Source organism: Oncorhynchus kisutch, linkage group LG13 (genome assembly GCF_002021735.2).
Source record: "Oncorhynchus kisutch isolate 150728-3 linkage group LG13, Okis_V2, whole genome shotgun sequence".
In the NCBI taxonomy this organism is placed as follows: Eukaryota; Metazoa; Chordata; class Actinopteri; order Salmoniformes; family Salmonidae; genus Oncorhynchus; species Oncorhynchus kisutch.
In genome coordinates this window covers 75,797,527-75,811,188 of record NC_034186.2, presented here as the reverse complement: position 1 = coordinate 75,811,188, position 13,662 = coordinate 75,797,527, and the positions used below count along the sequence as shown (strand labels likewise).

Here is a 13,662-nt window from a genome sequence, read left to right as displayed (position 1 = left end):
CCATGAAGCCATGCCTAAACACAGCTATATCAACACCCTTCTAGTGTAACAGGTCCATGTAGCCATGCCTAAACACAGCTATATCAACACCCTTCTAGTGTAACAGGTCCATGTAGCCATGCCTAAACACAGCTATATCAACACCCTTCTAGTGTAACAGGTCCATGTAGCCATGCCTAAACACAGCTATATCAACACCCTTCTAGTGTAACAGGTCCATGTAGCCATGCCTAAACACAGCTATATCAACACCCTTCTAGTGTAACAGGTCCATGTAGCCATGCCTAAACACAGCTATATCAACACCCTTCTATTGTAACAGGTCCATGTAGCCATGCCTAAACACAGCTATATCAACACCCTTCTAGTGTAACAGGTCCATGTAGCCATGCCTAAACACAGCTATATCAACACCCTTCTATTGTAACAGGTCCATGTAGCCATGCCTAAACACAGCTATATCAACACCCTTCTAGTGTAACAGGTCCATGTAGCCATGACTAAACACAGCTATATCAACACCCTTCTAGTGTAACAGGTCCATGTAGCCATGCCTAAACACCGCTATATCAACACCCTTCTAGACAATGTAACAGGTCCATGAAGCCATGCCTAAACACCGCTATATCAACACCCTTCTAGACAATGTAACAGGTCCATGAAGCCATGTCTAAACACAGCTATATCAACACCCTTCTGGTGTAACAGGTCCATGAAGCCATGCCCAAACACAGCTATATCAACACCCTTCTGGTCAATGTAACAGGTCCATGTAGCCATGTCTAAACACAGCTATATCAACACCCTTCTAGTGTAACAGGTCCATGAAGCCATGCCTAAACACAGCTATATCAACACCCTTCTGGTCAAAGTAACAGGTCCATTTAGCCATGCCTAAACACAGCTATATCAACACCCTTCTAGTGTAACAGGTCCATGAAGCCATGCCTAAACACAGCTATATCAACACCCTTCTGGTCAATGTAACAGGTCCATGTAGCCATGTCTAAACACAGCTATATCAACACCCTTCTGGTCAATGTAACAGGTCCATGTTGCTGCTATCAATTGTGAGCAGCACCTTTACCATTGCATTCTGTCTGAACCCCAGAATAAGCAGAAGGAGGAAAGCATTACATAGGTGAAAGAAAAGTACACCACAACACAGTCTAGATGTTATCCAATCAGGAGCCCAACAAGTGAAGGAAGGTTGGGTTTACAGCGATAAGAGTTAAAAGTGTCTGAAGTTGAGGGACCATGGGGCAGGAAAGGCATAGTGTGGAATAAGGGGTAGCTAGAGGGATGGTTGGCCATGGAATAAACATAAAAAGCGGTTTTGTGGATTCAGCACACAAGCTCTAACAGGATAACTGATACATCCTAACAGGACTTTGTCAGGTAAAGACTGACTCAAAACTAAAAAGTACTGACAGTGACTCCTCTGTTTCACCACGCTCACCACCAGGCCCGCATAGCACCAAACACGGGCATCACAAACACCCGGAATCTCCAACTTCAATTGCTCCACGCTACCCCATAAATCACTCCTTTTGATGGTGCCCTGTTCCTAAGAGCAAAGAAAGAAACCAATCTTGACCCAAGTTGCATGACACTCCCGCTCCCCCTTGTCAGAAGAGACACAAACAAATATCACAAGTCCACTACAGGTTACCTTCACTGATTCAACTGCACCCAACTCCTTTCCCACCCACCCTGAAACCACAGATGTCACTCCTACTGGACAAAGGTTCTCACATGTAGAGAGAGATGTGTAGTCGTAGAGAAAAAGGTTCTCACATGTAGAGAGAGATGTGTAGTCGTAGAGAAAAAGGTTCTCACATGTAGAGAGAGATGTGTAGTCGTAGAGAAAAGGTTCTCACATGTAGAGAGAGATGTGTAGTCGTAGAGAAAAAGGTTCTCACATGTAGAGAGAGATGTGTAGTCGTAGAGAAAAGGTTCTCACATGTAGAGAGAGATGTGTAGTCGTAGAGAAAAGGTTCTCACATGTAGAGAGAGATGTGTAGTCGTAGAGAAAAGGTTCTCACATGTAGAGAGAGATGTGTAGTCGTAGAGAAAAGGTTCTCACATGTAGAAAGAGATGTGTAGTCGTAGAGAAAAGGTTCTCACATGTAGAAAGAGATGTGTAGTCGTAGAGAAAAGGTTCTCACATGTAGAGAGAGATGTGTAGTCGTAGAGAAAAGGTTCTCACATGTAGAGAGAGATGTGTAGTCGTAGAGAAAAGGTTCTCACATGTAGAGAGAGATGTGTAGTCGTAGAGAAAAGGTTCTCACATGTAGAGAGAGATGTGTAGTCGTAGAGAAAAGGTTCTCACATGTAGAGAGAGATGTGTAGTCGTAGAGAAAAGGTTCTCACATGTAGAGAGAGATGTGTAGTCGTAGAGAAAAGGTTCTCACATGTAGAGAGAGATGTGTAGTCGTAGAGAAAAGGTTCTCACATGTAGAGAGAGATGTGTAGTCGTAGAGAAAAAGTTCTCACATGTAGAGAGAGATGTGTAGTCGTAGAGAAAAGGTTCTCACATGTAGAGAGAGATGTGTAGTCGTAGAGAAAAAGTTCTCAAGCATAAAAGGTTATTTGACGCCATAGAAAAAAGTTATCACACGTAGAAAGCGATGTGTCGTCGTAGAGAAAAGGTTTGTACCCATAGAAAGTGATTTCTATAAATCGCTGGCAGCCTCTCGTTTGGCCATGTTGATGGCTGCCTTTCAACGCTGCAGAAATGATAGTACGGTAACCATAATATGTTAACCATATATGTAGCCATAGGATGTCCAATGTAAATAATCGAAACCCCACCCCTAGATTACTCTATATATGCAACACTATTGCGGTGTACACCCGTTCACCGTCTTTATGGCAGTCATTTTACTTAAGGCCTTTGGAAATGACCTGCATATCTGCAGTTATAAAACCATTCTAATGCAATATATCGATTTACAAATACAAATAAAAACGTGATTGCATTTGTGGATAGCGATTTACATTTGCGGATTGGTGAATTACATTTGTGGAAAATTATTTACATTTGTGGAAAGTGATTTACATTTGCGGATTGGTGATTTACATTTGTGGATTGATGATTTACATTTGTGGATTGGTGATTTACATTTGTGGATTGGTGATTTACATTTGTGGATTGGTGATTTACATTTGTGGATTGGTGATTTACATTTGTGGATTGGTACTTATTAGTACAGATCGTGATACACGAATACAAAATGCATGCTTTGAGTTCACAATACATTTGGCATGATATTGATCCCATAGTGACCATCGACTTGAGAAAATGTATCCACTTAAACGAGCCCAGTATCTTGATGTTGCGGGTGCGCAGACGATGGGCGGGTTCCAGCGAGGGCAGTCTCTCGAGTCAAATCGGTTTTCGTGACTTGGTCGCTCCTCCTCTCTCCATCGTTTCTAGCAAGCTAGCTAGATAACTAGGAGAGCTACCTTGAAGTGTGGGAGACTCAAAGTGGATAAGGGGGAAACAGGCTGACGGAAAATGGCAGACATTGAGGGAGAGGGAATTAATTCGGTGGCACCTCCGTTAGTTCAGCCACCCTCTCGTAACTGCTCCGGTGTCAGCCCAACGCAGGGCACCGGCAGTTGCCAAACGGTGACTACCGTTACGTCAGGCCCGCGACTGGTGCGGATAGTCAAGTCTGACTCGGGATATGGCTTCAATGTCCGGGGACAGGTTAGCGAAGGAGGACAACTACGGAGCATCAACGGGGAATTGTATGCCCCGCTACAGCATGTTAGTGCTGTTTTACCGGGAGGTGCAGCGGACAGAGCCGGTATCTCGAAAGGGGACCGGATTCTGGAAGTGTAAGTAAGAGTTAGCTTGCTATCTGGTAGCTGCTAACTACATGCGTAAGCTAGCTCAATGGTAGATATTTGGTCAAGGCAGGGCAAAACAAACAGACCACAGCAACCAACGCTAAAAAGGACGGTAATTGTCATGTCAGCTCCTCTGCACTGCAGTTGGTTCGTGAAACAAACGTGTTCTGCTCTCCCAAATTTAAGCTCGCTAGCTAACGTTAACTCCATAATTCACAAGCTGTTGTCCTCGGCTCAGTGCAACGCCATAAACGATCATAGCTAGCAACGTTAAATGATATGTTTCACTTGACCTGGAGACTAGGTTAACAAAGCCTTGCTAACTCATGCATCAGTCTGTGCTTGTGCCAGTCTTATCGGGAGTGTACAGGGCAGAAGAGCCGGTTCATCTCAATGAAAAGACGGTCTGTGTGAGAGCATGTGATCATTACGAATTCCAGTCACACTGACTCTCTGAATTTGGATACAAGCTAACTATATTAACACCAGCACACACACAGGTTCCTTCCTTCCCTACACATCACGTTACCAGAAAAACAGCATCTGTCATTATTATTAACAACAGAACCAGATGATGGAAAAATGCCCATTCAATGCGTGCACATTAATAGTCGGCTACTATGTTTACCTACTTGCCTTGATGATGATAATAGGTATTTTATTAGTGTGCCCAAATGCTTTCTATCTAGTCTCAATTAAATTGGGACTTAACATTTCCTAATTGTAATAGATCAACAATAGCCATAGTATGCCATCTGTGTCTGGATGCGGATGCTGCAATATATAGAGAGTGCAGTGTGTCTGTCTGGTCTTTGAGACAGGTTTAGTATGCACAAGGGATCCTAGCTTGGTGATGTTAGGTTCTGTTGCCATGGCAAGGAGCAGGCAGCATACAGCTCAGCATCAGTACCTGTGTGTGTGTGAGCGAGGGGGGTTGCTGGATACGGGATACATAGGGCTCATCTGATTGGATGTGCTCTCAGTAATTCTTCAGTTTGCTGCTTTATGATTGGGTGCCGTGCAGTAGCCTGGCAGTTTGTTGACTCCAATATTGGTGTGCGTGCACGGGTGGTTGCACGCCCATTGTGTGTGTGTGTCTTGAGCAACACAATTATCTATGCCAGGGAGAGACACCTGCCCATGTGCTCCATATGCTCACACACAGCAGTCCCTCAGTGTTAGCTGCAGTGCTTGTGGAGCATCTCCACTGCTCTCCAAAATCCACACCTCAGTAACACAGTCCCAGAGAGAACACACACACACACAGTCCCAGAGAGAACACACACACACACACACACAGTCCCAGAGAGAACACACACACACACACACAGTCCCAGAGAGAACACACACACACACACAGTCCCAGAGAGAACACACACACACACACAGTCCCAGAGAGAACACACACACACACACACAGTCCCAGAGAGAACACACACACACACACACACACAGTCCCAGAGAGAACACACACACACACACACAGTCCCAGAGAGAACACACACACACACACACAGTCCCAGAGAGAACACACACACACACACAGTCCCAGAGAGAACACACACACACACACACAGTCCCAGAGAGAACACACACACACACACACAGTGGCAGAGAGAACACACACACAGTCCCAGAGAGAACACACACACAGTCCCAGAGAGAACACACACAGTCCCAGAGAGAACACACACACACACAGTCCCAGAGAGAACACACACACACACAGTCCCAGAGAGAACACACACACACACACAGTCCCAGAGAGAACACACACACACACAGTCCCAGAGAGAACACACACACACACAGTCCCAGAGAGAACACACACAGTCCCAGAGAGAACACACACACACACACAGTCTCAGAGAGAACACACACACAGTCCCAGAGAACTTCTGCCTCTCAGCCCCCTACCCATGCCTTTATGACAGCCTCCAGTCCAGTCCAAACACTCATGGTTATATGACCCACAGTTGTTCCTGAATTCTAACCAGACTAGACTGGAGAAAGACTTGTCTGTCTTTCTGTGTGTGTGTGTTTGTCTCGGTCCAGTCTGTCTTTCTGTGTGTGTGTGTTTGTCTCGGTCCAGTCTGTCTCTGTCTTTCTGTGTGTGTGTATGACTACCTCAGCAGCTTTCAGTTAAACATTAGCCAGCCGAGAGACTAGTGATTAAAGGAAATGAGTCTGTGTTTTTTGACACCTGTAAGGGATACATGTAGGGATCAACATGTTGGGAGGCATAACACACACAGGCCCACAGATGACAGAATGGACCTACTGTGTTCTCTACCCACACACACTGATTAGGAGTTGTGCCGGCTGTGCGCACACTGTCAGTTTCCTTGATGAAACATTGGAGTGTGTATCTCTGTCATTGTCTGTTTGTTTTATGGCCCCAGTGTCTTCCTCAGTGTTAACTGCAGTGCTTGTGGAGCATCTCTACTGCAGGTGGTCTGTCTGGCAGTGTTGTGTTGTGTGTTGATGCTGTAATCTTTGGCCTGCTTTCTGTTCCTCTGTCACTGATGTAACAACATGATAGTTAGCCTGGGTTTACTAGGCAAAGGGCTACTTTATCATTTATTTTCCTGTGAACTTATACAGAAATATCACGTTGACATCATGTGTATCCTGAAGGTAGGATAGGGTTCTTCTGTATCAATAGTTTCTACTGTGTGAACTGTGAGCCTAACTATAGTTGGTAACTGTAATATTTACTATAGGCTGCTGCAGTGCAGACGTCAGCACTCCTGCTGCTTACACACACACACACACACACACACACACACACACACACACACACACACACACACACACACAGTCTCATGCCCTGACACGCTGCCATCTGAGTGGCCCTCACTCACTCACTCACACACACACTAGAGGTCGACAAAATGAATCGGAATGGCCGATTAATTAGGGCCGATTTCAAGTTTTCATAACAATCTGAAATCTGTATTTTTGGGCGCTGATTTCCCATCATTATTTTTATTTAATTTTTGTATAAAAAAAAAATGATACCTTTTATTTAACTAGGCAAGTCAGTTAAGAGCACATTCTTATTCTCAATGACGGCCTAGGAACTGTGGGTTAACTGCCTTGTTCAGGGGCAGAACGACAGATTTTCACCTTGTCAACTCAGGGGTTTCAATCTTGCAACCTTACAGTTAACTAGTCCAACGCTCTAACCACCTGCCTCTCATTGCACTCCACGAGGAGACTGCCAGTTACGCAAATGTAGTAGAAGCAAAGGTAAGTTGCTAGCTAGCATTAAACTTATCTTATAAAAAACAATCAATCAATCATAATCACTAGTTATAACTACTAATCCAGGTTAGCAGGCAATATTAACCAGGTGAAATTGTGTCATTTCTCTTGCGTTCATTGCACTCAGAGTTAGGGTATATGCAACAGTTGGGGCTGCCTGGCTCATTGCGAACTAATTTGCCAGAATTTTATGTAATTATGACATGCATTAAAGGTTGTACAATGTAACAAGAATATTTAGACTTAGGGATGCCACCCGTTAGATAAAATACTGAACGGTTCCTTATTTCACTGAAATAATAAACATTTTGTTTTCAAAATTATAGTTTCCAGATTCGATCATATTAATGACCAAAGGCTTGTATTTCTGTGTGTTATTGTTATAATTAAGTTTGATTTGATAGAGCAGTCTGACTGAGCAGCAGCAGGCCCGTAATCATTCATTCAAACAGCACCTTCGTGCGTTTTGCCAGCAGCTCTTCGCAAGCACAGCGCTGTTTATGACTTCAAGCCTATCAGCCTAATGGCTGGTGTAACCAATGTGAAATGGTTACCTAGTTAGCTGTGTGTGCGCTAATACTGTTTCAAACGTCACTCGCTTTTAGATTTGGAATAGTTACTTCTCTTGCGCTGCAAGGGCCGTGGCTTTTGTGGAGCGATGGGTAACGATGCTTCGAGTGTTGCTGTTGTCGATGTGTTCCTGGTTCGAGCCCAGGTAGGGGCGAGGAGAGGGACGGAAGCTATACTGTTACACTGGCAATACTATAGTGCCTATAAGAACATCCAATAGTCAAAGGTATATGAAATACAAATGGTATAGAGAGAAATAGTCCTATAAATACTATATTAACTACAACCTAAAACCTCTTACCTTGGAATATTGAAGTCTCATGTTAAAAGGAACTACCAACTTTCATATGTTCTCATGTTCTGAGCAAGGAACTTAAACGTTAGTTTTTTTACATGGCACATATTTTTACACGGCATCACATTACTTTCTTCTCCAACACTTTGTTTTTGCATTATTTAAACCAAATTGAACATGTTTCATTATTTATTTGAGGCTAAATTGATTTTATTGATGTTTTATATTAAGTTAAAATAAGTTAATTCAGTATTGTTGTAATTGTCATTATTACAAATTTAAAAATAAAAAAAATCGGCCGATTTAATCGTTAGCGGCTTTTTTGGTCCTCCAGTAATCGGTATCGGCGTTGATCAATCATAATCGGTCGACCTCTAACACACACACACACACACACACACACACACAGAGTCCCTTCAGAGGTCACAACTCCATCTTACTAGCTCATGCTCTGACGCACAGTCATCTGAGTGACGCGACCCAACCGTGACCCCGTTGCCATGGGAGACGTCAGAGTTCCAGCTGAGGTGAACATTAGACTTGCTGACAGCCTTATCATGACGTCTACTGACTGACCCTTAATATATGATGATCACTGTTATACAAGAGGGCTCGTCCATTCACTCCCAGACACACACAGAGTGGTACTTAATATAGGATGATCACTGTTATACAAGAGGGCTCGTCCACGCACACCAAGACAGACACTGACTAGGCAGCAAGAAACATCAACAACACAATTCATTTTAGGCAGAAAGAACCAATGCTAGTTTCTAATTATGTATGAGTGCTGCTGCTCATTTGCAATGATGACTCAGTATACCCTAGCCCAATTATGAATGAATATTCAATCTCTACCTCCCTTCATCTGCCTCTCTCTCTCTCTCCATCTCTCCTCTCAGTAATAGTGTGAACGTGGAGGGGGCGACCCATAAGCAGGTGGTGGATCTGATCCGTGCGGGGGAGAGGGAGCTGATGCTGGCCGTGCTGTCTGTACCTCCCCAGGAGGCTGACTGTCTGGACCCTGGAGACGACGGCTCAGCCCAGTCCTGCTACGACTACAGCGACAAACAGGCCGTCCCCATCTCCGTCCCCACATACAAACACGCTGAACTCAACCAGGAGAGGTTTGTGGTGAGTAGATGGACAGAAGGAGAAAGAAAGGAAGGGCTGGAGAGAGGGAAGGAGTGGTGCGAATAACCTGTCCTCATCTGTCCCAACATGCAAATACACTGAACTCAACCAGGAGAGGTTTGTGGTGAGTAGATGGACAGAAGGAGAAAGAAAGGAAGGGGTGGGTGGAGAGAGGGAAGGAGTGGTGCGAATAACCTGTCCTCATCTGTCCCAACATGCAAATACACTGAACTCAACCAGGAGAGGTTTGTGGTGAGTAGATGGACGGAAGGAGAAAGAAAGGAAGGGGTGGGTGGAGAGAGGGAAGGAGTGGTGCGAATAACCTGTCCACATCTGTCCCAACATGCAAATACACTGAACGCAACCAGGAGAGAGAGGGAGGGAGAGAGAAAATGACTGAGGAAAGATGTACATAACATGTAGGTATTGCCACAGGTAGCCTAGTGGTTAGAGCGTTGGGTTAGGGGACAGCAGGTAGCCTAGTGGTTAGAGCGTTGGGTTAGGGGACAGCAGGTAGCCTAGTGGTTAGAGCGTTGGGTTAGGGGACAGCAGGTAGCCTAGTGGTTAGAGCGTTGGGTTAGGGGACAGCAGGTAGCCTAGTGGTTAGAGCGTTGGGTTAGGGGACAGCAGGTAGCCTAGTGGTTAGAGCGTTGGGTTAGGGGACAGCAGGTAGCCTAGTGGTTAGAGTGTTGGGTTAGGGGACAGCAGGTAGCCTAGTGGTTAGAGCGTTGGGTTAGGGGACAGCAGGTAGCCTAGTGGTTAGAGCGTTGGGTTAGGGGACAGCAGGTAGCCTAGTGGTTAGAGCGTTGGGTTAGGGGACAGCAGGTAGCCTAGTGGTTAGAGCGTTGGGTTAGGGGACAGCAGGTAGCCTAGTGGTTAGAGCGTTGGGTTAGGGGACAGCAGGTAGCCTAGTGGTTAGGGGACAGCAGGTAGCCTAGTGGTTAGAGCGTTGGGTTAGGAGACAGCAGGTAGCCTAGTGGTTAGAGCGTTGGGTTAGGGGACAGCAGGTAGCCTAGTGGTTAGAGCGTTGGGTTAGGGGACAGCAGGTAGCCTAGTGGTTAGAGCGTTGGGTTAGGGGCCAGCAGGTAGCCTAGTGGTTAGAGCGTTGGGTTAGGGGACAGCAGGTAGCCTAGTGGTTAGAGCGTTGGGTTAGGGGACAGCAGGTAGCCTAGTGGTTAGAGCGTTGGGTTAGGGGACAGCAGGTAGCCTAGTGGTTAGAGCGTTGGGTTAGGGGACAGCAGGTAGCCTAGTGGTTAGAGTGTTGGGTTAGGGGACAGCAGGTAGCCTAGTGGTTAGAGTGTTGGGTTAGGGGACAGCAGGTAGCCTAGTGGTTAGAGCGTTGGGCCAGTGTACATAACATGTAGGTATTACCACAGGTAGCCTAGTGGTTAGAGCGTTGGGCCAGTGTACATAACATGTAGGTATTGCCACAGGTAGCCTAGTGGTTAGAGCGTTGGGCCAGTGTACATAACATGTAGGTATTGCCACAGGTAGCCTAGTGGTTAGAGCGTTGGGCCAGTGTACATAACATGTAGGTATTGCCATAGGTAGCCTAGTTGTTAGAGCGTTGGGCCAGTGTACATAACATGTAGGTATTGCCACAGGTAGCCTAGTGGTTAGAGCGTTGGGCCAGTGTACATAACATGTAGGTATTGCCACAGGTAGCCTAGTGGTTAGAGCGTTGGGCCAGTGTACATAACATGTAGGTATTGCCATAGGTAGCCTAGTGGTTAAAGCGTTGGGCCAGTAAACCAAAAGGTTGGTTGATCGAATCCCCAAGCTGACAAGGTAAAAATCTGTCGTTCTGCCCCTGAACAAGGCAGTTAACTCACTGGTCCTGGCCGTCATTGTAAAAAAGAATTTGATCTTAACTGACTTGCCTGGTTAAATGAAATAAAAATGCCTAAAGTATATTTGAACTGTGTGTCTCTGTTTGCAGGTGTATAATGTGTACATGGCAGGCAGACAGCTGTGCTCTAAGAGGTACAGGGAGTTTGCTATCCTCAACCAGAACCTGAAGAGAGAGTTTGCCAACTACACCTTCCCCAAAATACCTGGCAAATGGCCTTTTTCCCTGTCTGAACAACAACTAGACGCTAGACGCAGGGGACTGGAGGAATACCTGGAGAAAGGTGAGAGGGAGGGAGAAAGATTAGACCAGAGAAATATGGAGCAAAAACCGTTTGGAAAGGTGATAGAAAGGGTGGAATGAGAGATGGAGGGATAACTGGAAGAAGGTGGAAGTTGATGCAATACATGAATGGAGGAAGAAGAAGACATGTGAAAAGGAAAGGATTGGAGAGGAGGATAACAGGCTACTCCTAGAGGAACTCATGGGAGTGTCTTAGAGAGGAGGTAGAGATGGTCAGGATAACAGGCTACTCCTAGAGGAACTCATGGGAGTGTCTTAGAGAGGAGGTAGAGATGGTCAGGATAACAGGCTACTCCTAGAGGAACTCATGGGAGTGTCTTAGAGAGGAGGTAGAGATGGTCAGGATAACAGGCTACTCCTAGAGGAACTCATGGGAGTGTCTTAGAGAGGAGGTAGAGATGGTCAGGATAACAGGCTACTCCTAGAGGAACTCATGGGAGTGTCTTAGAGAGGAGGTAGAGATGGTCAGGATAACAGGCTACTAAGAGAGGCTCATGGGAGTGTCTTAGAGAGGAGGTAGAGATGGTCAGGATAACAGGCTACTCCTAGAGGAACTCATGGGAGTGTCTTAGAGAGGAGGTAGAGATGGTCAGGATTACAGGCTACTCCTAGAAGAACTCATGGGAGTGTCTTAGAGAGGAGGTAGAGATGGTCAGGATAACAGGCTACTAAGAGAGGCTCATGGGAGTGTCTTAGAGAGGAGGTAGAGATGGTCAGGATAACAGGCTACTCCTAGAGGAACTAATGGGAGTGTCTTAGAGAGGAGGTAGAGATGGTCAGGATTACAGGCTACTAAGAGAGGCTCATGGGAGTGTCTTAGAGAGGAGGTAGAGATGGTTAGGATAACAGGCTACTAAGAGAGGCTCATGGGAGTGTCTTAGAGAGGAGGTAGAGATGGTCAGGATTACAGGCTACTAAGAGAGGCTCATGGGAGTGTCTTAGAGAGGAGGTAGAGATGGTCAGGATTACAGGCTACTAAGAGAGGCTCATGGGAGTGTCTTAGAGAGGAGGTAGAGATGGTCAGGATAACAGGCTACTCCTAGAGGAACTCATGGGAGTGTCTTAGAGAGGAGGTAGAGATGGTCAGGATAACAGGCTACTAAGAGAGGCTCATGGGAGTGTCTTAGAGAGGAGGTAGAGATGGTCAGGATTACAGGCTACTAAGAGAGGAACTCATGGGAGTGTCTTAGAGAGGAGGTAGAGATGGTCAGGATAACAGGCTACTAAGAGAGGCTCATGGGAGTGTCTTAGAGAGGAGGTAGAGATGGTCAGGATAACAGGCTACTCCTAGAGGAACTCATGGGAGTGTCTTAGAGAGGAGGTAGAGATGGTCAGGATTACAGGCTACTCCTAGAGGAACTCATGGGAGTGTCTACAGTGGGATCTGCCTTTCTCAGTGTTTCTACTTTCTCTCTCCCCTCCTTTTCACCATCCTGCTGCCCATTCTCCCTTCTCTCTTCACAGTGTGTTCAGTGAGGGTGTTTGGGGAGAGTGATGTCATGCAGGAGTTTCTGTCTGACGAGTCTGATGAGGTAAGCGTGTCATTCTGAGTGTGTTTGCTTATTCCTCTCTAAGATGTATTCTTGTTTTAGACTCTTTCTCTCTTGTTCTGCTGTTCTCTCTCCTCTCATCCTATCCTCTGGGATGTGTGGTGTGTGAGGTGGGGCTGGCATCTCTGTCCTTTTTTCTTCTTTTTGGTTTCCTCTCTTCTGCTTCTCCATCTCTGTCTACACTGTGTGTGTGTGTGTGTGTGTGTGTGTGTGTGTGTGTGTGTGTGTGTGCGCTCATGTCTGGCCTATGAGTGGTCCTGTAAGTCATCTCTTGCCACCCCCATTCTCCGTAGAACTATAACGGCGTATCAGATGTGGAGTTGAGGATAGCCATGCCTGATAAAACCACCGTCACAGTCCGAGTCCGCAAGAACTGTACAACTGACCAGGTCTACCAGGTAACACACCCCTAACCTCTAGTTACACATACAGCCCTCACACCTAGTCCCCAGGACCATCAGGCCACACCCTCACACCTAGTCCCCAGGACCATCAGCCCACAGCCCTCACACCTAGTCCCCAGGACCATCAGCCCACAGCCCTCACACCTAGTCCCCAGGACCATCAGCCCACAGCCCTCACACCTAGTCCCCAGGACCATCATCCCACAGACCTCACACCTAGTCCCCAGGACCATCAGCCCACGGCCCTCACACCTAGTCCCCAGGACCATCAGCCCACAGCCCTCACACCTAGTCCCCAGGACCATCATCCCACAGACCTCACACCTAGTCCCCAGGACCATCAGCCCACAGCCCTCACACCTAGTCCCCAGGACCATCAGCCCACAGCCCTCACACCTAGTCCCCAGGACCATCAGCCCACAGCCCTCACAC

The 13,662-nt window shown here is 46.4% G+C and overlaps 1 protein-coding gene across 1 annotated transcript in view; it reads left to right on the top strand.

The window, feature by feature from the left end:
* Positions 1–3,388: 3,388 nt before the first annotated feature.
* Positions 3,389–13,662, top strand: part of LOC109884647 (sorting nexin-27) — a 37,427-nt gene continuing 27,153 nt past the window's right edge. The window contains exons 1-5 of the mRNA XM_031787416.1: positions 3,389–3,846; positions 8,893–9,124; positions 11,064–11,256; positions 12,741–12,808; positions 13,120–13,224. Coding sequence (XP_031643276.1) covers positions 3,521–3,846; positions 8,893–9,124; positions 11,064–11,256; positions 12,741–12,808; positions 13,120–13,224 — 924 coding nt within the window. The 5' untranslated portion in view covers positions 3,389–3,520. The remainder of the gene's footprint in view (positions 3,847–8,892; positions 9,125–11,063; positions 11,257–12,740; positions 12,809–13,119; positions 13,225–13,662) is intronic.